This window comes from Colletotrichum siamense (genome assembly GCF_013390195.1).
Source record: "Colletotrichum siamense strain Cg363 chromosome Unknown KSG_Cg363_contig03, whole genome shotgun sequence".
NCBI classification, from domain to species: domain Eukaryota; kingdom Fungi; phylum Ascomycota; class Sordariomycetes; order Glomerellales; family Glomerellaceae; genus Colletotrichum; species Colletotrichum siamense.
Genome location: NW_023501016.1, coordinates 753924 through 777678, shown reverse-complemented (window position 1 = coordinate 777678; position 23755 = coordinate 753924). Strand labels below are relative to the sequence as shown.

The window sequence follows — 23755 nt, the reverse complement described above, 5'->3', positions numbered from 1 at the left end:
GTTGCGTAATTGAACTTGTAATTGGGTGTGTGGTCAGGCTATGAAGGGTCAATGTGATCAGTTGAAAATGTAGGTACTGCGCGCATAGCAAACCCGAACAAAACACCGGTGGAATTGGCACGTTCCGGGTGGCTCAAGTGACAGCACTTAGTCAAGAGCAAAAGAAGGCCCCACAAACGAATCCCGAGGAGACTACGCATATGAACACGCAAATCCTTTGACCTCACAGTGTCTCCCACACCCTCTCGCTCGCACAGTATGATTGATAGGGATAGCTGATTTGATTCTAAAATCTCATGGAAGTTATTTTGATCTCCACCATTCCCAACTCCGTCTCATGGCACCAACCGTCCTGGTCCTTCCATGCTTCACGGTTTACCACCGGTATTCAACTTCTTTCATTGCCTCCTTCCCTTTCCGCGACCGCTTCACTTCTCGCTGAATCATCTCAGCAACGACCACAGCATCCAGCTCCGTAGCATCAATCACAAACCCGTCCCGCTTCACCTCATGAAAGCAGTCGACCTCGTCAAAGTCAAATAGCTTCAACGTGCGGTAGCATCGCAGAACGAATGCATTCTTCAGCACCTTCCTTTGCACGCTTGACTCTGGCCAACACCGAACTGGGTCGGTGATCCGGCGGATGTTCTCAGCCTCGCTGCACATGACCGTGACAGGCAAGAACGGCCGGTTAGCCTTGTACGCGGCCTCGAGGCAGTCCACGGGGTTGTCCGTACGCTCGAGCGAGTCGGTTTGGAAGTCAGTGAATATGATTGTCTTGTGTCGCATGTGAGGGGCAAGAATGCAGGACCGCAATGTCTTTTTGCGGTCCATCGCGCCTTCCTTCCAAGCTTGTGAATGGCGGCGTGGAAGGGCCACGTTGTCGATCCGTCGATGGTTTTGAATCAGGATGGCGCGGTCTATTCCAATGAGATGGCGCAGTTCGATGGCGATTTCGCGCTTTCCGGTACCTGGGAAGCCGTTGATCCAAATGACAGGAGCTGGCGGTGGCTTTGTGTTCTTTTGCTTGGATTTTGGTGCCTTATTGCTGAAGGGACGAATTCTCTCAATTCCATCGTCGGCAGAGTCTGAGCTGACTGAAGAGGCAAGTCCCGGAGTGGCTGACATTGTGCTCCGGATCTTCAGGTCGTGGTGGAAGAATGCTTTAATAGCGAGTAATTTTCGGGTTTGATGTAGCTGATAAATGAGAGACGTTAACGAAATAATTTTTGATAGGCAAATGATCTCGTGTATTTTGGTGAGGTTGCAGGCCTGACGGCAGTCTTTTTTTGAGGCGGCGGGGGGTCTGATGTTTGCTTTTATGCAATAAAAGTCACCTCAATTGATCAAGTTTTCACTCGAGAAGCAAAACCCAAATAAAGCTGAATTCAAAGAAGTGAGCTCGTAGAAAAGAATGCGATGAATTTATCTGCCTTCAGGCCAAGAACGGAAGGGGCTTCAGGGTTGGACTTGCCGTAAGAAATATCAGACGAGACCGCTGAGATCCACAAGTTCTGAAATAGATGAGTATCTATTCACACGAATACTAGATTACTCGCTTGACGTCATTGGTGTTTAGTCCTGCTCAACCATATCCTTTCTATTCATGAAATAGTTGTTCATGATAGTCTCCTCGGCGGCCCTCATATCAACGCCTTCAGCCTTCTTATCCAGTCTCTTCCGGCTCTCAGATAGTTGCAGCGCGACGTCCTTCCATGTGAGTTGCTTGCCCTCTAGTCCCATCTCCTTCGCGCCATCGATCCCTTTCACGACCGAAATAGGCAACAACTTGCCGGCTTCCTTCCTCACCACTCCGCCCACAATCACCGTCTCGACATCTCTTTCGCTAGAGTGCAAGACGATCGCAGCAACGGGGTCAACTTCCGCGGCTGGAAACATGGATGTGCTGGAGGTGTCGAAGACCACGAGGTCTGCCTTGGCACCGACCTTGATCTGTCCAACCTCGCCAGCCATGCCAATGGCACGCGCGCCTCCGATTGTGCCCACGTTGAATATCTGCTCAGCAGTAGGCCCGACGTGGCGACTCCATTTCCCCTGCTTGCGAAGTTCTTCTTGGCGCTCCGTGCGCGCATATTGTAGCCCCAAACGCATCTGACTGGGCATGTAGCTGCTTCCCCAAGTGTGGCAGTCGACTCCCAAGCTAGCATTTGCTTCGAACTCAGGACGGAGAGCGAGCGGTGGCCATCCCATCTGGAGCTCCGTGTTAGGGGTAGCCGAGATCCAAACATCGTTCTTGGTAATTAGTTCTGCATCGCCATCCTTCGGAAAGTTGGCGTGGGAAAGCAGAACATCGGGGCCGAGGAGACCATGGTTGTTGAGGAGCTGTGCCACGGATGGTCCATTACCGAAGGCGAGACCGGCGGCTGCGTGAGAGGTGATGACTTTAGCCTTTGCCGCCCTGAGTTCCGAGTACAGCTTCTTCATTGCGTCTCCTGGTTGATAGACATTGTCGACGACAAAGCCAATCTGGACTCTTTCGTCGCCGTATGGCCCCTTGGATGCCAGGGATTTCCAGTCTTGAAGCACGCTCGGTGAGGTGTAATCGTCCTGCACTGTAAACGGGCTCCAACTGGAGACGGTGCGAGGAACTGAATAGCAGTAGACCGTTCGAAGACCAGAAGAGATGAGAGCTTGGATCATTGTGGGGGCTGTAACAGTCAGCCCATGCCTCAATTCAACAGTGCAGATGAATACCTACGAAATTCAGGACCCATGTTCAGACTTGAGTGGTCCACCACTGTGGTAGTGCCACCGTCAATGGCTTCGAGAGCACCGGCAAGTTCACCCCAGAAAGCGTCATCAGGCTCGTAAAATGCACCTGCATAGTTACCAGGAGGGAGGTACTCGATCAGTGTGTGGTTCACATGGCGTCCCTTGAGTTGAGTCTGCCAAACGTGGTGGTGAGTGCTGATGAAGCCCGGTGAAACAACTTTCCCCTCGCAGTCGATGACCTTGACATCGCCGTTCGCTTGAATGTTCTCACCAATCTCGGCGATCTTGTCCCCTTCGATCAGTAGGTCGGCCCGCTGAGGGGTGACTTTGCCATCATCTGCATGCACAAGAAGCAGACCGTTTTTGAGTAGAATCTTCGAAGTAGGAGCCATGGTGTGTAGAGCAGATAAGAATTCTCAATAATTTCGCGCTTCAGTAGCGTCAATATTGTCCGGCAGTTCTGATGATCTGATTATGTATTCATCTTCGTTGGAGACCAACCCCTCGCCGCGAAAGTCAAAAGCGACCGGCGCTTACGGTGGCTTAAGTCCATGCCTTCTTGACGTAAAGCTGATTAAGCTTGATTTCAATGAAGTTTAACGCGACCAAGCTATGACCCATGCGGTGGAGTCCTCGCGTCAATCGACACGATCTTTTAAACGCGAGTCCCGAAGTCGAGGTACGGTGACATTTATCCCACTGCTGCCGCCCATTCGGACCGCCCCGGAGGCCGAGAATGCGGGGTAAAGTGGGCACCGAGAGTCGCGACACCTCCGGCCGGACGGCGATTTCGCTGTTGGACCTCCGGAATGGCGTCACGACGATGATTGTATTTTTTTCTCATCTGACGACATCATTCATGAGTCTATATACCGACGAGGATCAAAACAAGGGTCCCAAACCGAGTGCAGTTTCGTTCAGTGACTCACGTGCGTAATGCGGTCGGGTGGTTTCTTAACTCATCATGATCGCTCAACATTCACGATGCGATCACGACCTTGATATTTGGAAGTCTTAAACGACTCCATTCCAAGCTATGCTGCCAATCCTCGCTAAGACACGGAAGTCTTAATAGCCAAGCATTCCGGACGCATCCATTTGCTTGACAGATCAGCATACTTATGGGTCATGGAGTATCTATCTCATATCAAAATCGCATGATGAAAAGCGTTTGTACGCCATGAAAGAGATGGGCTTTGGAGGTATCAAGAACATTGCAACTGCAAAAAAGGACGAAGGGAGACCGTCGAGATTCACCATGTCACGTGTGGACCTCATAAGCAGGTGTTGAGAGATCAATAAATGTACAATTGAATCAGCCGGCGTTTAAGCAGAACAGTGATTAATGTGTTCTAAATACAGGTTGTGTGATACAAAAGATTAAGAATCGAATTCATATGTGCAGTCTGGTATCTCTTCTAACGTGCCCTTGAATAAGGTGTATAAAAATCAAAGGGCTTGGGGTCTAGGCTTTACCTATTACTAATACAAATGGTGAATATTAACAAGAATTAGAAACTAGGGAGGTTCTGTTGCTCTGTTGTTGCGAATCAATGCAAGCGCTGCAAGTGCTGGGTTCAGACATTACTGCTGTGGTCCACGTGTTTCAGGTGCGTCGTTCTGTTTTGCGAAAGCATCCCGCCAAAAAGGAATGACGAAGGAATTATGCCAGCTTGAAGCCGGTTCTGCGGAGGTTCTGGAACACGCCCTCGGGGTCGTATTGCTCAGCAACCTCGCTCATGAAGTCGAAGTTCTTGTATCCGTGGGTGGCGAGGGGGTCTTGGTCACCCCAGGCGTAGTTGGTGTACTTCCAGTCCTTGTAGAGACCGAGATCCTTGGCATAATTGTCAATCTCCATGCGGAACTTGAGGATGTACGGAAGGAGGATCTCCTGGTTGGCCTCGGTGTCGACAGTCAAGGCAATGAGCCACATGAGAGTGGGGCCGTCGGCGACGACATCCTCGAGGCCGAGGACGTTGCCACCGGACTGGGCGCTGTGCTGGACAATTGACTGGGTGACGGGCTGGAACTGGATGAGAGTATTAAAGTCGGAGTCAGGGGCGGCGGCCTTCATCTTGGGCGAGTACTCCTTCAGCTTGTCGTCGATAAACTTGAGCATGCGGATATCGTGAGTGGTCTGACCGACAAACCAGTTGGCGCTGCAATTCGGTTAGTTGTGTCTGGAAAATGGGTGGATCATTTCACGTACTAGAGACCAAGGGGTGTAGGACCAGTGAATTGAGGGACCAGGTCAGAAACGGCGCCAACGGAAGCAGTTGTAGAGATGTTGGGAATAGCGAAGTATTCGCTGAAGGCAGGCGCCTCGGGGTCGGCATCGACATTGCTGAGAATGGAGCGGAGGGTGTAGCCAGTCTTGTCGTAGTACAGCGCAACGATGTTTTGGCTGGCAAGATCCTCGTCCATGTGGTTCGCGAAGTTCATGTAGGCGTTGAAAACAGCGTCTCTCTTGGTCTGGTTGTAGGTGAAGAATCCACCCCACATCTGTGTCGACTCAACGACGCCTAAAGAATTGTCAACACTGGGTTCCAGGCGGTTCGAACCTCATGGACTCAAGGACTTACGCTGATCAATTCTGGTAACAAATCCGAAGTTGCCAGAGCCTCCCTTCTGGGCCTTCCACAGATCGGCGTTCTCATGCTCATTGGCGTTAACAATGGTACCGTCGGCCAACACAATTTCGAAGTTGGTGACCTGGTCACACGAGAAGCCGCGGGAGTTGGTGTGGAAGGAATACTAGAAGATCATATTAATAATGGGCCCGCCAAGAAATACTGCTGATCTACTTACACCACCGCCAGTGACGAAGCCACCGACACCGACGACTGAAGCTCTGCCTCCAACGGTAGTGACACCGTAGGGGTCAAGAGCTTTGTAGACCTCACCCCAGTTGGATCCGGGGCATATTGAGGCTACCTTGCTGTCTGCGTCGTACGTCGTGGCGTTCATGTAGCCGAAGTCGATCGTGACACCGCTCTTGACGCCGTTGGAGCCCTTCCAGGCAGAGTGAGCGCCGCTGCGAATACCAAAAGGGCACTCATGTTTTGAGATTATCTTGGCAATCGCTGAGACATCTTGAGTGCCCTCAGGAAGAACCATACACCAGGCCTCCTGCGCAGCGTTGGCAGAGTAATAAGACTTCAAGCGTGCGTCGTAAACAGCACTGTCTTTGCCAAACACCTTGCCTCTGAGGTTGTCATCTGAAGCTAGGGCAGTACACTGAACTCCAAGTTAGCAATGATCATCGCTTGGAAATGGGGAGTTTGCATCGTACACATGAGCATTCGGGGCCACGACTCTTCGCAGACAACGCTGAGCTAGCCAATGCCAGGAGGGCCAAGCCTGATGTTGAGAACTTCATGACTGCAGAGTTTGCGCACGACCTCCCGCAGTTCCACGACGATCTCTTTTGAAGAAGTGAGAGTTTGGGAAAGGGCCACAAATGAGAGGGCGATACCTGGCTACACACGTGCTGTCTGTCCGGGGGTAGTCAAATCAAAGCGAGAAAAAGAACGGAAAAGCAAAAGGAAGAATGAGGAAGAATCGCCTTGGATGATATCTGTGCTGTTACATTCCATTTCTGCAAGCAAATCTTGAGGTCCGTGTATCCGCACTTTTAAGTGGCCTAGGGGGCCGGGCCAGATCAGCATAAGGCGATCTAATTTCCATCGGGGGAGACTAAGTGGGAATCACCATTCGCCCACAAGCCGGAGACGGGGCTGAGCGGACGAGAATGCGGATTTGGAAGGTGGACGGGCCGAGGGAATTATATCTTGAGAGGTCTGCATTAGTTACGAAGGGATGCGATGTCTTCGGAACTAAACATAGTTTCTACCGCCGTGATTTTTTCCCTCTTGACGTTGTTTTCCCGTCAACAAACAAAACTCTATTCAGGGACGATGTGAACTTTGACGTCGCAACCGGTTGTCTCCAACGACGGAGTGCAACCTGACATCTATCTTCCTCAACATCCCAGATGAACAATGCCACCCTCTCCAGCAGAGATTATGGGTCTTTCATTACCGAGAGGGTTTAGCATCAACTTCTCTCTCCTATCGGCGTCCTCGGCAAGGTCTGGGGCGGGAAGGGAGGAGATGCGCACTGCAACTTAGTCTGGCGCCATTTTTGTTAGCCGCATGATCCCAGATGCACTCAATCGTTCATACCGGCGTTGCCTTTCTTCCTCCAGTTAAAATCAAAGACGCCTCCCCGGATCCACCTCCGGCAGCCAACTCCTGAAATGCGAATGTCATTCTGTCAACTTCCCTGACTGTTCGTCCGAGATTTTACCTTCAACGTCTTCCTTTGCAAGGTTGGGCTGGTTCGAGTTTCAGCACACCGAAGACCCTGCGCAAAAGGAGAGAGAGAACATGATTCGGTCACCGAGCATCATTTCTGCCCAGTCATCTTGTTTTGGGGGCAGGCTTGCACGACACCGCCTGCGGAGGGGTAGTAGCCGCCGCCGAGGTCGTTTGAGTCATGTTGAACTTTCTGAGACTTTTCTACACAGCATATCCATGCAGACTGAGGAGATCATCGGGGCATTGCAGACCGCCCAAAACCGCTCAAAGGAAAGTGATCAGCGCGCAGGAGAAAATTTGTTCAAGAGATCCTTTCTTGCACAAAGCACCTTCATTGAGTTGATCCCTTCAAGCTGAAGTCTTAAAATATCGTGACTGAGGATCACCGCTGGCTTGCATGACGTTATGAGTTGCCGCCATTAGCTAGCCTATGCCAGGTGGGATTGATCAACGATTGTCCCAAGGTCCTGCAGCCTTAGAAGGCCCGGCATACGAGATGTGCGGTAGGGGTGGACAGACCCTGAATCTTGGCCAGATCGCTCGGCACCAGCGGCAGAGTGAACGCAGTGACCGTGAGATGTCCACCTGCCTATCAATGATGAGCTATTAACATCTTGTGAAAGCCTCTTCGTACGATATCTGACATGGGGCCTTTCCGAGGGTCTTCTCGAAGATGCAACTCTGAGCCAACGTCACATCAGCCAAGACCTTACGAACTTGGGGCTTGGGGACGACGACTCTCGGTCCTTTTGCTAGGGGCTAAAAGTGCTCTTCGTATCCACATCCCCGGCCTCTGCCAACCCGCACGTCGGATGACCGCCATCCCGGCTGGCACCCGACCCCGTTTGGCTGGGGCTCCCAGCTCGGGCTGCAGAAAACCTCAGCCGAACTTTATTGCTAGGTTGGATCAGCTTCTTCAACAGGACGATTTTTGCTGATCAACCAAAAAGCCAAGGCGCCCCTATCGCGGATAACCACGATCATAGCTTAAGATATTGAAGGCGCATAACCGCTACTCTCCGGCGAGTCTAAGCTGCCGCCCCGGCCAAGCTGCCGGGGTCTTGTTCGGTAATCGTCGAGCGGAGTCCCGTAAAGAGCATTGCTGGCGGCTGAATCGTCGCAACATCTGTGTCCCTGAACCTCTGGAGACCCCGAAAATATCACACTCCAGATTTCCATAGTAATAAGATATTCGTAGAACAGTGCACAAGGCGGGGAGTTGATCCCTTTGATTTACTCACAGGAATCACTCGGCATCGCCATGTGGCCTGTTCGTCTTATCCATTCTCGAGTGGGAGCGTGCTCGCAGAACGTAATTTCGCAGAATAGAGATGCGGGCTTTCGGGGATGGACCCTGGTTCTATTCTGGGCCAAGAGACGCGAGATCGCCTGCCCAACGAATTGCTCAAACTCTGTCAGAATTCAGGCTAGACATATAAACAAAACCCAAACCTTTTGTTGGCTCTTGCTCCTCGTCGTCGACGATCGTTTGTTGTGTCGCCAAAGATGTCGAACCACACGCAATTCCCAACGGCTGATATGCCGGCGTCCGTAATTCCTCCTCCGCCGGGGGTAACGGTTGATTTCGACCACCCGCGCCAGCAAAAGGTGCTGGAGCATTACCTCATCTTTGGGATCGGCGGCACGATTGCATTCATCGCCCTCTGTCAGAGGTTCTACACCAAGATCTTCTTGTCAAAGGGTCTTCAAATCGATGATGGTACGCCCCCCGGCCTTTTGTAGCGACGAGCATTGCTGATTTGAGTTTCTCGCAGCTTTCATGTTTCTTGGTTGGGTATGTGATCGTCGGGAGCTCGGGGCTCGCGCTGTTTTCTTCGGCCGAAAGACGATGATCTAACTCACCGTTCACAGGTCGCTTCTGTGGTCACGCAGGCCATGCTAGTTGGTAAGTGTTGCCACAGTCTCAATTTGCTATGATATGATGACTGACATTTATTTCAGCCTCAATAGCGGAAGGCGGCATGTGTGCGCATGCTTGGGAAATGCCCCTTTCCCGATTTGTAAAATACTCCATCGTATGTGCCGACCGCTGCCAAGAGCCTCAACTCTTGGGCAAACAAAGCTAACCTGAGGAAGGATGTCTATGTCACTGCGCCGGTGTACATGCTCTGTAACGGCTTCACGAAGCTGTCGCTGCTTACCTTCTATCTTCATTTGTCGCCGCAAAGATGGTTCCGAATTTGCGTGTGGATCGGCATCGTCGTTGTGTCCTTGTATTCGGGATGCATCACATTATTGATGCTGTTCCACTGCAACCCGGTCCGCAAGGCTTTTGACTTCACGATCAATGACGGAAAGTGTTTGGACGTGGCTGTGCTTTACATTGCCACGGCAGTGTCAAATATTGCCACCGACGTGATGTTGTTCATCCTGCCAATGCCTATGATCTTCAATCTGCGCATGAAAATTGCACAAAAGATTGGCGCTATGCTAATATTCGGAATTGGATCTATGTAAGTGCATCTCTTTTACCGCATACATGGACGCAATGCTAATGAATAACAGCACCATCGCAACGTCCATCATCCGCCTCGTCCTTCTGCCCAAGTTGCTGACCAGCACCGACCCGTCGTGGGATGCGGCACCCGCCAACATTTGGACGTAAGACACGCCTTCTAATTCCAATCCAGTTTCACATGAGCTAATTGGGTTTGGTAGTTTCATCGAGGGCAACCTTTTCGTCATTTGTGGCTCGATGCCGACATTGCGAAAGTTCTTCAAGCACTTTGCACCCAAGCTCATGGGAACTTCAACGAACCCATCGTCGTACGGTGCGGTATACCATGCGTCTTACGCCAACCAACAATCACACAACACAAAGAGCCGAGCGCGATCCCAGTACCAACAATTTTCAGATCAGAACGAGATGCATACATTCCACTCGGATCACAAGCGGGGCATGGACGACGACTCCGCATTCACCTCAGTTGTGGTCGCAGGAGGCGGAAGAGAGAGCGCAGACGACATGAGCGACAAGGCGATATTACAGACGAAGACAGTTACGATTCAGCGAGATTAATGGGATGACGATGTGGATGGCCGGGTAATGGTTCGTGTCAATGCATGCGGAATGGAGTTTAGGACGGGGTTCGGTCAAAGCGTCATATCTTGGGGGCTGACATCAAAAAGAATAATGGAGTAATGGATAACTGTCTAAATTTTGAACATGGCATTCTTTCTGCATTGAGCCGCAATTCTTTGCGGGCTGGAATATTTCGCTCTGACTCGGTGATCGGTGAAGCCACTGGCTCATGATTCGTATGTAGCGGGACAATCTAGAGGAATAATCCGAGTGCTCATCTTTCTCTCCCAAGCGCTTCATGCTCACCTCCTATGTAAAAGCTAACTCAGCTAGAATGCGAACTGCAACTAGTCCAATGACATGCTCAGCCGCACATTCAATGGTTGATTGGTCCGCATGAGGTTTTCGTCACGGGTCCCTCCGCTGTATCGGGCGATCTTTTAGCGATACCGAGCTTATATCCGAGCGACTTCTCGACTGAAAGAATGTTCGCAATGTACGCATAGTCAGCATTGGTCCTTAGAATAGTCGAGGAATCAAAGCCAACACCGGCTGCCGTGTTGCCGGATATGAGCGATATAGAGAGAAAAAAAGGAGGGCGGTGGCCGTAGCTCCAGAGGGCGTATCCGCTCGTCTATTTGAGTTTGATTAGCGCCCGGGCCTAGCTCGTAGAATGAACCTTGTCAACTGTCAACTCGCAGTGAGATAACAGCGGCAGTTTTCGCGTGACCTCTGAAACAAGGAAGACCGTTGCGATTCATGGGTCCTCACGGAACAAACCGAGGGGACCCCTCGCAGCTTGGAAGATTCTTCTTCAGCATATAGGCGAGCATTTCCTCGCTCTTTGACGCGATTCAATGACCGAGCAGAGCAGAAATCCTTCCAAGCCCTCTCTCCTGAAACCATCACGAGAGAAAGGGACGCGTGTCTCTGCCTCTCACGGAAGTCTTCCGCAATCTTGAAGCCGTGATCATTTCGTCTTGGGCAGAAAGGATGCCCGAGACCCTGTGACATATTTCTGCATGTAAGTACGGATATTTGCGAAGGGTGACGAGGCGGTGTTCATGTGGGCAATAAGTCAGGTCACGTTGTAGCGTAATGTGGGAAGAGATGCTGCATCAGTAATCACGTATGTATTGTGTCAAATATTTACGACAGAAAGGGACTCTCAAGGATTGGACCTCCTATTTCCTAGCCAGCTCACACAATGGTAGAGCTCAGTTTCTTCTCTCATATTTGCCGGTGACCTGAATCTGGGGCGTCTGGAAGATGTCCCAGTTGTCAGATGCCTGGGGGTTACCAAAAGGCTTGAGAGTGGCAAATCGCATGCTGGAGTGACTAGTATTAGCACGGTGCCGAACTACTTCAACTTTAGAAAGCCACTTACGTGTAGTTCCCAAGTTCAATCTGACTTCCGTTGCCCAACTTGCCGAACCACCAGAACTCGTGATAAGAAGCCTGTGTCTGAGCGTTGCGGTAGAGATCGACTTCAGGGTAGGTCCAGGTGTCATCGGGATCGTAGACATCGGGGTCAAAGTAGGAGACGCTGCCGGCCACAACGTGGCTGGTGGCCGGGCCGATGTAGCCATTCTTGCCGGGGACGGGAGGGTATTCCCACTGTCGCTCAGTCCAACCAGGCTCGTAGATCTACGCACATGAGTCAGCCATAGTGGCAGTCGGGCGTCGATCCATGTATTAACTTACGTCCCATCGGACTTCCTTGGTGCCCCAAATCAGCTTGGAGTAGATGATTGGAAAGTCGGCGGCGAATCTGTCCAGGTTGAAGGAATACACACTTCATAATGTTAGACATGATTGATATTAAGACGGATATGGGACTGTTCTTACTAGTCACGCTGTGTGGTGAATGGGTAGCTGGGACGGTAAATAGGGCTGATCTCAGCTTTCAAGTTGGCGCCAAGTCCTGCAGACGCTGTTAGAACTAACGGTCACAAAGTGCGTTCAACTCATAGAGCTTGCTTACCCATGTAAGGCACGGACAATTGCTCTCCATTGTTGCCAGAGACAATGATCTTGCCACTGTAAAGAGGCAAAGCGGACGAGTTCCAACCCAAAGTGTCGGGGTTGGGGAAGTTGACCCTTGTCATGTCAGTCGATTGCCGTCAATTACAGCAGTGCTTCTAAACTCACGAGACAGTCTTGCTTTCACCCGGCTTCAGCGTAAAGTCTCTCGGAACCGAGACCTCAACCGGAAGACTGGTAGGAGCCAACTCGGAGAAGCTCTTGATTCTTTTCTCTCCAGCCCAAGGCTCGACGAATGGGTACCATCCGAGCATCTCCACGCCAGCAGCATTTTCGTACGAGAATTTGTAGCTGATATCCTTGTCGCCGTTGTTGGTGACGGTAACGTCGTGGTAGCGGCTGAAGAAGTGAGTGTCGTTGAGAGCAATCTTCTCAAAGGTGAGATCGGTAGCGTAGCTGACAACCTTGAAGGCATTTATCAGCCCGTTGCCGACCTGCGCGACGGGTGCGGAGAAGCCGTAGTCAGTGGCGGTGCCATCGGACCAGGGGAGAGATGTGCCGCTGGCGATGATGCGCTGGTGCAGCGCCTTGGCGAAGCCCTTGCCTGAGCAAAGGATGTTAGTGCACGCGTTCATCTGTCTCAAGTTGGATCTGGGATGCATTCAGTAACTTACCATGCACAGATCGTCCGCCATTGGCACTAATATAGAGTGCTGCAACTCCGGCAACGTAGGGGGTGGCCATAGAGGTTCCGGATAGTAGAGCGTAGGTGTTGTCCAGGTAGGTGCTGAAGATCTGCGTACTTGTCAGTATCACGCAACGACCAGTAGTTGTGACAATCGAGTTTACTTACCTGACCACCGGGAGCTGCAATGTCAGGCTTGATCTGGAGATCATATGTTCCTCCCCATGAGGTGAAGGTGTTCGGTCGACCGCCAGCAGGGTAATCCAGGCCAACTACCTGCTCGGGGTTGATAGAGAAGTCAGCCGTGACATTACCACCCGCCTTGACGGTGTCAATGATGGCGGCGCCCGCTTCAGCGGTAATCAATGCAATCAGTCCGTTCTCATCGTCGGTGTACGGGGTGATTAGCGGGCCCTCGTTGTTGTAGAAGAGGATGTACTCCGCGCCCAGGGCAACCAGGTTTGCCTGTTTCGTAGCGAAGGTACAAGTGCCGCGGCGCACCAAAGGAATAACGCCCTTCAAGCTACGAGTGCCGTTGGCGTAAGGCTGGCAAGCATCGGCAGGGTCGGTAGTGTCAAAGTTCAAAGGAACGACCGGCCAGTCGGTGATGTCAGATGAGAAATAGTATGTGGAAGGAAGGTATCCGGCCTGCAGCTTGTTAGGAGAAGGGCTTTTTGGGTGATACCAGGGACCTGACCTTGACTGTCTCCGTCTTGCCATCAAGAACAGAGGTGAGCTCGAATGGCGAAGCAGGGAATGTCTCTGTCTCGACGGAAGCAACAGCAAGAACATTCTCTCCTGAGGATCCGCTACTAGCGAAGAATGGTCCAGCGGCGCCAGAGTTGCCGTTGGCGATTGTTACAACGACGCCTTCCTCGACGATGCGAGATGCAACCTCAGCCCAAGCATTGGTTGACCATCCGCTGGGGCCACCGATACTAGCTGTGATAATATCGACCTGAGGGCTTTGTTAGCATTATGGCAGACGTCAGATCAACTTCGAACTACTTACTCCATCCATGTAAGCCCTCAAGAAGGCCTCAATCAGAGTCGCATCATCTGTGGCGTCCTGCAAATCGTTAGATATGCAGGGGGTTTCCTTGTTTCATGATACCTACGATTTGAGCGAAGACCTTGTAGGAGTACAGAGTAGCCTCGGGTGCAACTCCAGTCCAGCTGCAAGAAGGTTAGTGAGAGAAGATTGGCAAGGATGGTTTGTGACAGCCGTACAAATCTGTCTTTCCAGCAATGATACCGCTAACATGGGTTCCTGCACTCGTGTCAGACATGTATCTCCTTTAACGGTTGATAATGACGTACCGTGACCCATCTGATCCTCTGGGTCATCGTCGGGAGCCTTGTCCTCGTAAGGCCAGATGCCGTTGCCAACAAAGTCATAGCCACCAGCGACCTTAAAACCTTCGCCAAATCCGCCGCCAAGCTAGATGCAGGTCAGCAAATACGAACCGTTGTCCCCCAGAAATGCAACACGTACCGCAGGATGATTGTACCAAGTGCCAGAGTCAACAACGCCAACCTTGACACCTTGACCGAAGATGCCCTTGTCGTGGAGTTTGCTCACCCCCGTCGCGTTGTGAGTAGTGTAGTTCGAAGCAGCTGCATCATCGATGGCTTGCAGCCCTTCGACAGGAGACATAGTGACGCGGGTGTTGTGCCACACGCGCGCGACACCGGCGAGGTTCTGCAAAGTATCAATATTGTGTGTGTCCGTCTCGATGCTGGCGCCGTTGAAGATGTCAGTCTCGAAATCCTTGACGATCTTGATGTCTTCTGCGAGGGCGACGTCGCGACGAGCCTTTGCGAAGCCCTGCGATGTGGGATTAGCAAATCGCCTGTTTCAACAGCGAGCGATGAAGACACGAACCTGGGTGTATTCGATGATGAAGCTCTTGGCGACCGGGACCGTGGAGTTGCTGGTCTGTCCCTCGGGAGCTTGACGGGCAGAGAGGACATCCGCGCTTCCCAGCGCAGGAAGCGCAAGCAAGCTGGCGATGCTAAGGAGATGCATCTTGGTGTAGTTCGGCCAAGATCGTGGGGCGCCTGAAGCTTGAGGTTCGAGTTCAAAATGATACTGCCGGTGGGATGGCTATTTAAATGCTGTTTGATGGCATCTAAGGTATTGTTTACTGCAGAAACATGATTTGAGCTGCATTTGGTCATTGCAGCGTTGCATTGCCGATACGGGAGCATCCCCTTGGAGGTCTATGGTGATATCGCCATCGTGATGGAAATGAGCTTCCTACTTGGGACGATTTGCACCCCTGCCATGTGCTGCAAGGTCGGATGAGGAGAATTTGTGAAGAGTGAGACCACCATCTACGTCGCGTTTGACTCTCTTGGGGCGAGTTGTACTGCGTTTCTTGGATTGATAGGGAAATCCTCGCCTGGATTGTGTCTCGTATCCCAAAAGACATCGTGAATCTTCAGTGCTACCCAAACAGCAGTTAGACGTCGATCAACCCTCAATGACAGCAACGAGAGCAGCTTCTCCTGAGCTCACAGCAGGAATTGAGGGGTAAGAAGGGCGTCTAACTGACTTGCGGTTCCTGATGCAACCCAAGAGACGCTGCCAAGACTGCACCCCTGGCTATTGAGAGCAAGATGCATGGCCAATTCTCGTGTTGGGATGAACGCAACGCGCTGAGCGATAAGGAAGAAGTATGACCCGGTCGGTGAACCAACTTGTCGCCTATGGCGCGAAATGGCATCATCCCCCGTCGAGAGACGCAATTACAAGCGCCAGGGGTGGCAGAGTACCTGCAGGACCCCTTATCGGTCAACGTCCAGAATGCAGCCCTGGGCCAAATCATAGATAAGTATCCGCGGAGACCTGCAGGTGTCTGCATGCTTATTTCACTCATCACCTCGTGTTCAATGTGCGCGCGTGATCAAAGCCGTTCATGGCGTCTTGGCCGAGCCATGGGCCGGATAATGGACCGGATGCATCGGCCGATTGCTGTTCCGAGAGTAAAGGCAACTCGTCGGCTGTCGGCTCGCGAGGAGTCTTGGCTTATTTTGACAGCATCACCGTACACTTATCATGCCATAAAAGCTTGTCATGCTTCATTTGATAGATCCCGATTGGAACTTTGGGAAGGTGTCGCGGGGAATCATACTAAAGAAATGTTAGCGAATTGGCTCCGGAGGGCCCGCTCCGGCTGAGCGGACTCCGAAGCGGGGAGGCAGGCGGCGGAAGATAGGCGCGATCTCCGCCCGCCGAGCGGATCTCACGGAACAGATCGGATGCCGCATTTGTTAAGTTAAGCAATTCCGGTCGGAACCAAGCTTTCGCTGCGCGACATAACTCAATTCAACGGCCCGATTGCAGCTGTCACTCACAATCGAAATATCAGATGGTTTAATTGACTCTTGATTTCTACTGGCTGTTCTTGATGTCTGTAATCGATTCCGCAACCAGTCTGTTCCGTTACATCCAGGCGCACAGCACGAGAATCATCGGCGGTTCCAAATCACTGGTTCTTCGGCTGTTTTGAGTCTGACTGAACTCACTCGCGGTGAGTAGCCGACTTCTCCTGGTGCCCCATCTCTTCGTCGCTACCCACCGGCCGTCCAGCTCTCACTTCACGGTCATGGAGCTCGTCTTCCATCGTCTCAACGCCAGCAACCTCCCGCATATCCGAGTCATCAGCGACATCGAAACTGCGTCGCAGGTGCTCGGGCCCAATGAACGTCAACAAAATGACATACACGAACACGCATCCCATGAAGATGCAGATAACCTTGCCATAGTTGTAGCGCTTTGTGGTGCCCTTGTTGGGGAGGGGGAACTTCTCTCCTAGACGCGCCTCGATGGTGGAACTCGCCGACGACACGAGGTTACCGAGCTGGTACGATGTGCCGACCACAAAGGTGCGGAAAGCCCCGGGACTGAGCTCCATCAAGTGGATGGGAATCACACCCCACGCGCCCTGCACGCAAAATTGCTCGAAAAACGCCGCCGCCATAACGGCCTCCGTCGTGACAAAAGTGTACGGGTACAGCAGCGCGCCACCAACAATGCAGCAGACGACGATGCTGAACCTTCTGCCAAAGATCTGACTGCAGTACCCGACGGTCGTGCCGCCCAGCATCGCGCCAAGGTTGGCGACTACCTGAGTGACAGTGACCTGGTCGGCGTTAAAGTTGAACTGGTTCGTAAGCATGGTGGGGTACAAGTCCTGGCTTCCGTGAGACATGAAGTTGAACCCGGCCATGAGGAGGACAAGGTAGGTCAGCAGCAGCCAGTGCCGCTTCAGCGCGACCTTTCCTTCCTTGATGAACGTCGAGGTGACATTAGACTTTTCTGTCTCAGACTCCGCGGCGTGCCTGCCAGCCGCCTCGCGCAGACGCTTGTGCTCGAGGAATGTGTCCGTCTCGGGCAGCATGAGACGGAAAATGATGAAAAGGACCGGCGGGCAGGCGCCGAACCAGAAGAGGGGCCGCCAGCCGTGTGGGGTGGTGTTGACCAGCCCTCGGGCAAAGGCCGCAGCCAAAAGGTATCCGAAGGCGTACTGATCGGCGAAAAGGTTAGTCTCGTGACGTCCGTTGCTGTTGGGCAGATGGAGTTGGGGCAGGTCTGGTGGTGTGGAGGAGTTCGTTGGCTCCGTTTCAAACTTACACCTTGTTGTAAGACGCCGGACATCATTCCGCGCGTCTCTGAGGGGAGGTCTTCCAGCGCCGTCGCGGCGGCGTTGCCGTACAGACCGCCCATTGCGACGCCAAAGAGAGCGCGACATGCTAGGAACTGTTCATACGTTTGGCAGAAGCCCGTTCCCTAGAACAAAGGAACAACTCATGTCAGCGCACCAACGATCAGAAAGCAAGTGTTCGTGTCACTAGTGCGATGCCACTGATGTCACTAGCAGAGAACTAGTTGGGTACAAGGGAGTTGGGGGTTGGGCGGGGGACAGCTGGATTGTGGGGGAACACAGGGATTCCCCAACGGCGCAGCCAAGACGGGCGAGAGGGGAGGGGAAAGCTTGTCTGCTGCAGCCGGGCTCGGCACAAACTTGCCGTCGGGGACCAATCACGACACCGGGAGGTGGAACAGGTGAGTGATTATTTTTTTGCTTACCAGTTCGAGGATGATGAACAGGATGTTGTTCACGATGAAGGGCCATTTGCGGCCGTATCTGTCTGCCGCGATGCCAAAGAGGATAGACCCGACGGATCGGAACATGAGAACCAGGGTGATCCCCCAGGTGATGTCGGTCTTGGACTTGTCGAAGGTTTCTGAAAGCTCGGTGACGGTGAGAGATACGGTGAAGAAGTCGAAAGCGTCCCATGTCTTTGGGGAACTTGTCAGCAGCGGTCCCCAAATTACAACGCGAACCATGCGTGGCTGGCACATACCCAGGCCGCAAACGCGACGGCGAAGAACGCCCACTGGCGGCGGTTGATCATCACAACCAGCTTCAACGGGTTCGGCGCGCTGAGCATCGGCGGCTTCAAGGTGCTGAAGCGGGTACCGAGGTAGCGACCGACAGACATGCCGTGCCATGGCGTCTGGTCCTCATGGTGCTCGGCATGATGGCTATGCTCGGGGTCGACGTGGCTCTTGTCGTGGTTCTCCATAATGTACTTGTACGTCGTGATGGCCGTGGGGAGGAGGATGAACCACCAAGGTTGCGTGGGTAGGCAGAGAATCTTATATCCCAGGGTGAACCGACGGCCTGTTCTCCGTGAGCACCAACGTGAGCGGGGCTATCCATGAGTCAAAGGACACAAATAATGATGCAGGCTGGCAGGCTGCTAGATAGGGCCGACGAGGGTCGAATCCATGCCGGGGGTGCGCCGTCGCCCAGGTGGCCTGGGGATTTTGGAGAGACCATGGAGATAGCGCGGAATTGACGTGTCGCATACGCAAAGAAAGTAGTAGGCAGATGTACTCGGCCGGTACCAACCGTCACTTTCTTTAGTTAATCACTCTCCCATTGAAACAGAACTCTCTGAGATGCTTTCATGTCGGTTGCACCGAAGTGTCGCCGTCTATTTCCCCTAACTTTCCTGTCAACTTCCCCAACCGAGCGCCCTGCCCAAGCTTCTTCCCCATCCGGTGCCAAATGAGACGAACACGACACAATACACATCGAACTCGGATGAGCCCCAAAAGACTGTGCGCCCTGTCACCGTTGTGGCCCCGTCGAGGGCGTGCCATCACGTCAACAGCCAAGACGGCTATGGAAACCGATGCAGGGCAACCTGGGAGGCGACCCGGCAGCCACCGACATCCACACTGAGAATTCAAACGATTCTCCAAAAGCCCCAGCGCTAAAGGTGCCCCCGTGGGACATGTTTGGAGAACCCCAGCGGCAATTGGCCCGCCACAGAGCTTATCTTCGCTTGGCGTTGCCCTCTCCACCTGCGGCCAGGGACCGGTGTGCTCACTAACGGCTCGGTCAAAGGCTTCGCCTTTCGCCTATCGACGGTCCTGCAAGCTTCTTCCTTCTAACTTTTCTTCCGCAGTTTGCCGCCTGGAGGCGCACCTTGTTGACTGCCGTACTTCTTCCATTGTGTCTGAGCGACTGATATTAGTGATCATTTAGCGGCGCATTGTCCGTCCCAACCTTGCATTTTCGATGCCATCATTTCGACAAGTAGATCACGAGACTATGAACGGCTCTATATTCTAGAAACTCCAAAATCGAACGTTAAGAGGGTTCGGGGTCCCTCCACATTGCCGGCACCAATTTCGGATTGGAGGCCGCGGGTCAAATGGAGACATCCTGCTGGCCGGTGGATCTATCTCGGTGTTCCTACCTAACTGGACGCATCAGTACTATGGATTCGTAAGCTCGGCTCACTAAAGCTCTGGCCGCTATGGGTAGAAAGCCCCTGCCCTCATGTCTTGATGATATGACGACGGACAGCGACAGTACCAGACGTGCTCCGTTCTGAAATGTGAAGGAGGTCGATACGATTCACGGGTGATGGAAAGACGGTGACAGACCTCGTGAAAGTTAGCTGCCGCCTCAAACAGCTGCTGTATAGTTTGGGCGTTAATATTTCGTTGCTCCCCCTGCCGCGCTTGCAAGGAGGCATGCTTCTTCCCTTCTAACCTTTCTTCCGCAGTTTGCCGCCTGGAGGCGCACCTTGTTGACTGCCGTATGACTCTGACGGGGAAACATGTGGAGGGTCACAGCGTGATCTCTATGGCTAACCGGGGTATATGAAGGGGATTTTTGAGCCGCCTGGCCAAGCAGAAGCGGGCTTTAAATTTGGGCTATGGCAAGGAGGCATACCGAACCACCATTCATTGCACAGCCTGGCGCATTGCATGAAAGTATAAGGCCGCTTGCAAGAAAGTTACGATAGGTCTTAAACGGTTATCTGGGCCAAGTTTCGATGAGAAGTTTTCTCGTACGAGAGTTGGCTGAACACAAAAATACTATCGACCGGAAATGAACTCGTAAGAAGACTGCGGTAATGACCATTGTGATTTGACAAGGGACCATTATGCCCTTAAAAGTTAAAATATGGCAGTCAACGCTTCTAGTTCCCAAGGTTGCAAAGGTCGCATACCCGTATTGCCCATGGGGCTTTGCATCTCAATGAGAAAGTCAAAAGGGAAGAAGGACTTACCTCGATCCTGACATATTTAAATGCACTGACTGCCACAACCCACAGCCATCTGGAATGTTTACCATCTGGTACCATCACCTTCAACCACTACCTCCAACCACCATCTTCGTCCACTGATTTCATCCACCGCTTTCGCGGAACTAGTAATCATGAGATTCCTCGCCGTCTGTGTTTTAGCACTAGTGCTAGTCGTTCTCGTCGCGGCCGAAACAACATCCGCTTCCCTCACGCCTCAGAATAAGTTCACATCGAACAGCCCCAAGAAGAGTCCCGAAACACATCTCAAATCCCTCCGCGTCGAGCCATACACTTCCTGCCGCTACGGAAGAGACAAGATTTACAGGATTATCGCAAACCGAGTACCTCTGGAAAAGATGAAGAAAGTGTGCAAAACAGTTGATGACCACCTCCGGAGGGCCAAATGCGGATACAAGAAAGACAAGGCAAATTTCAAATGCGGATACGGTGGCATTGGCAACCTCGATATTATGTTTAATGCACAGGGTTGCCACCACATGGTCGTAAGAGAGGCCTGGCGGGTTGCAACGGAAAACAGATATGGCATAGCTTATTGCGGTAACACAAAAGACCAGCATCTGACTAACCCTAAACATGGGAATGTGGAGGTACCTGATGTTGGGGTTCCTAAGACCATGCCACCTTCTCCAGCATTGGGTTGAGGCCGCGCTTCAGAACGGAATGCAATACGGTATGTGGGGCCTACCAGTCTTCAACTCTTTTTAGGGCATCCCTGACTCCTGCTCAGACACTAGGCTTCTCGCCAGTAAATGATGTTGATCGCATTTCGACCACAACGGCTCCGCAGACAGTATGGACACAGAAAAACATGAACTTAGACCCGACCCGACCCTGTTGCTCAACTCGTTCGAGTGGTGTTGCGCAAGGCTGGAAAGAGTTGTGTCTTTCAAACGCTCCGACGTTTTTACAGAAATATCCAGGCTTGGGCTAAGCTCTAGGTATCGATGAGCCGCTCAACATGGATACACTAGTGAGAAATGGCATTTAGACAAGTACTAGTTGATCAGAATATTGCAACTTTTGAATTTGGTTTCCACTGCTGATCATGAAACAATTTAAGAGACAGGCAGTTTCACTCCCGTGAGATTTCCCCAGAGCTCCAGCAACTGGTCCTGTCTCTTGATATCCCTGGTGAACTCCTCCGCGACGTCTTCCTTCTTCCCAGGCTTGAAGTACTTTCCACTCACGTCCCCACCATTGGTTCCCTCTGCAAGCATGACATATGTAGCCGTGCCATCATCAGCGCTACCCGGAGCGCTCTGTCCGCCCATCTTGGTAGCCACCCAGCCAGGATCAAGAGAGTTACTCTTCACGTCCGGCCATAGACGCGCGACAGCATTCGCCAGCGTGCTTACGTGCAGCTTGGAGTCGCAGTAAGCCTGGTTCTGGTCCCAAGCGGCCTCTCCTCGCTCAACCCACGTCGGGTCCTTGAAGGTTGCGTCGCCGCTGCGGTGCATACCCGATGATACATAGATGATTCTCTTGGGTTTGTTCATGAGGCATGTTAGGAGGTACGGCGCCATCACGTTGACCGCTGTGAGGCTCGAAAGTCCGAGGTCGGTCTTGCGGTACGGGCCGCGGTAGAGGCCGGCGTTGTGGATGACCACGTCAAAAGTGCCGAGCTTGTTGGCGTCCTCGGCCAATTTCTTGGTCTCTGCGATCTTGGTGAGGTCGCCGACGAGGACGGTCTCGGCCCCGGGCACGGCCGATTTCGCATCTTCGGCGCGCTGGGCGTTGCGGGCATGAAGAACGACTTGGTGGCCGTTTTTGACGAGTTTCTGGGCCGCAATGGCACCAAGGCCGTCGGAGGAGCCGGTGATGAGAATGCGGGCCATATTGGGTTTTGGGTTCGTTGTATTCGGAGTTGCTTGTGTCTGATAGCAATGAGTAAATGTGATGAGACTGGCGGGTTTTGATGTGGTTCTGCTGAATAATCCAACAGTCCCGCAGTCAATCAAAGCGCGCATGTGCGTTAGTTTCATGGTCTGGAGCTTGAGTTAACTCCGCATTCGTGGCGAGGTCCTCGCGATGGCGAGCGCGATAAGCGGTGGAGTTGATTGAGGGGTTGTTTACGTCATCCATTCGTCGAGATTCTCTGCCGTCACTGACACCTACTATTGGCTGAGGCTTGGCTGCATTTAGCTCGGGAACAAAATGATTGATAAATCGAGTCAAGCAGTAAACTAGTTGTTTGCGTTGCCTGAACACGGATCATGGCTTCTTTTGTGTCGGGCTTCTTTTCCAACATCCACCAGCCTGCCTGCAGCTCCGATTAGGTTGATAAGTTGAGGTATTCCAGTTGGCTTTCAATGATGTAAATTATTCTTGACTGTGAACTTGCCACTTGTGACTTTCCTTTCGGTCAGACATCCCTTACACTCACGAACGACTATTTTGTTGCTTTCAAGTTATGTAGGTACACCATAGGCAATCTCTCATTCAGCCTATGCGATAATTGTAATCCTCAACAACTTCGTCTAATCAATGGCCTTCGAATACTCAACACCAACATCAAATTCAAACAGTCCACATCATGAAGATTTCAGGGCCTTGTGGGGAAGAGACACGCTAACGCAAATTCGATTTCACCAGACTAATCAGACGTCCAGGCAGCCAGGTGTGTAATCCATGACAAGTATTTCCTCCGTGAGTGAGTGGAACATGGGGAACAACACTTTGTGTGCAGGATCCTCCTTAATGAAGTAAGCGCAGTCGTCCGCGTTTTCAAACTCAATCTTGGTTGAGTGTGTGAAGCCGTACTGCTAATTATTAGACTCTAGAAAGCTGCCGACAACACGTTGCAAGCACTCACCTTGTTCGGTACGATACTCGAGTTCTTCCCGCTCACAATAGAGAGGATGTACGGCTTTTGCGTACTAGGATGCACGCATTCATGCTGTAGATTCCAACTACGTTTCAGAGCCTGACACAGCGAATTAACATGCGCTTAGCAATTTAGAAGTCAAATATCTTACATTCTCGATTTCAGCAGGGCTGCAATCAGACTTGAATTTCATCAAGACAATGTGAATAAACGGCATCTCGTAGTTGAATCAGTATGAGCGACCATCAATGTTTATCAAGTTAAGAAGCACAATCTTGAGATGCGTCCTCATATACGGTGTTCAAGCGCATATGTTTACTAAGCTTCAATGCATAAAGTTCCTCTGTGGCGATGGGTCGGGCTCTCCGGTTACCCGTCAACATGTTCCGAGTGACCCGCGAACTCCGAACCGGAGGAACTGAACCCCATTCATGAGCCGATTCAGCGTTGTTTGCTTTTACACCACATACAAAATCCCGTAAGAGACAGTCTTCTTCACCGTTCTTAGTGGGCCGTCAAAGATCCGC

The 23755-nt window shown here is 52.1% G+C and overlaps 7 protein-coding genes across 7 annotated transcripts; 1 reads left to right on the top strand and 6 right to left on the bottom strand.

Moving 5' to 3' along the window:
* Nucleotides 1-375: 375 nt before the first annotated feature.
* On the bottom strand, nucleotides 376-1128 carry CGCS363_v004198 (uncharacterized protein; the record flags this gene model as incomplete). The annotated part of the gene is made up of 1 exon (XM_036636047.1): nucleotides 376-1128. The coding sequence occupies one exon, from the start codon at nucleotides 1126-1128 to the stop codon at nucleotides 376-378; it is 753 nt and encodes a 250-aa protein (XP_036497544.1).
* A 447-nt stretch (nucleotides 1129-1575) lies between these two features.
* dadD (5'-deoxyadenosine deaminase) lies at nucleotides 1576-3125 on the bottom strand (the record flags this gene model as incomplete). The annotated part of the gene is made up of 2 exons (XM_036636046.1): nucleotides 1576-2669; nucleotides 2720-3125. The coding sequence occupies 2 exons, from the start codon at nucleotides 3123-3125 to the stop codon at nucleotides 1576-1578; spliced, it is 1500 nt and encodes a 499-aa protein (XP_036497553.1).
* Nucleotides 3126-4396: 1271 nt separating this feature from the next.
* Nucleotides 4397-6112, bottom strand: yanF-1 (FAD-dependent monooxygenase yanF; the record flags this gene model as incomplete). The annotated part of the gene is made up of 5 exons (XM_036636045.1): nucleotides 4397-4892; nucleotides 4943-5255; nucleotides 5316-5487; nucleotides 5542-5970; nucleotides 6026-6112. The coding sequence occupies 5 exons, from the start codon at nucleotides 6110-6112 to the stop codon at nucleotides 4397-4399; spliced, it is 1497 nt and encodes a 498-aa protein (XP_036497552.1).
* Nucleotides 6113-8558: 2446 nt separating this feature from the next.
* CGCS363_v004195 (Satratoxin biosynthesis SC1 cluster protein 4) lies at nucleotides 8559-10092 on the top strand (the record flags this gene model as incomplete). The annotated part of the gene is made up of 7 exons (XM_036636044.1): nucleotides 8559-8772; nucleotides 8828-8847; nucleotides 8925-8958; nucleotides 9015-9088; nucleotides 9150-9526; nucleotides 9579-9674; nucleotides 9732-10092. 7 exons carry the CDS (start codon nucleotides 8559-8561, stop codon nucleotides 10090-10092), a joined length of 1176 nt encoding a protein of 391 aa, XP_036497551.1.
* A 1220-nt stretch (nucleotides 10093-11312) lies between these two features.
* vpr-13 (Minor extracellular protease vpr) lies at nucleotides 11313-14792 on the bottom strand (the record flags this gene model as incomplete). Its single annotated transcript, XM_036636043.1, has 15 exons — nucleotides 11313-11424; nucleotides 11483-11742; nucleotides 11800-11890; nucleotides 11944-12019; nucleotides 12080-12195; nucleotides 12247-12682; nucleotides 12753-12873; nucleotides 12932-13411; nucleotides 13461-13721; nucleotides 13776-13832; nucleotides 13882-13939; nucleotides 13994-14033; nucleotides 14084-14204; nucleotides 14259-14591; nucleotides 14649-14792. The coding sequence occupies 15 exons, from the start codon at nucleotides 14790-14792 to the stop codon at nucleotides 11313-11315; spliced, it is 2706 nt and encodes a 901-aa protein (XP_036497550.1).
* Nucleotides 14793-16290: 1498 nt separating this feature from the next.
* CGCS363_v004193 (Carboxylic acid transporter protein-like protein) lies at nucleotides 16291-18358 on the bottom strand (the record flags this gene model as incomplete). Its single annotated transcript, XM_036636042.1, has 4 exons — nucleotides 16291-17295; nucleotides 17403-17558; nucleotides 17859-18071; nucleotides 18137-18358. 4 exons carry the CDS (start codon nucleotides 18356-18358, stop codon nucleotides 16291-16293), a joined length of 1596 nt encoding a protein of 531 aa, XP_036497549.1.
* Nucleotides 18359-21459: 3101 nt separating this feature from the next.
* On the bottom strand, nucleotides 21460-22239 carry chyC-0 (Short-chain dehydrogenase chyC; the record flags this gene model as incomplete). The annotated part of the gene is made up of 1 exon (XM_036636041.1): nucleotides 21460-22239. The coding sequence occupies one exon, from the start codon at nucleotides 22237-22239 to the stop codon at nucleotides 21460-21462; it is 780 nt and encodes a 259-aa protein (XP_036497548.1).
* Nucleotides 22240-23755: the final 1516 nt, after the last annotated feature.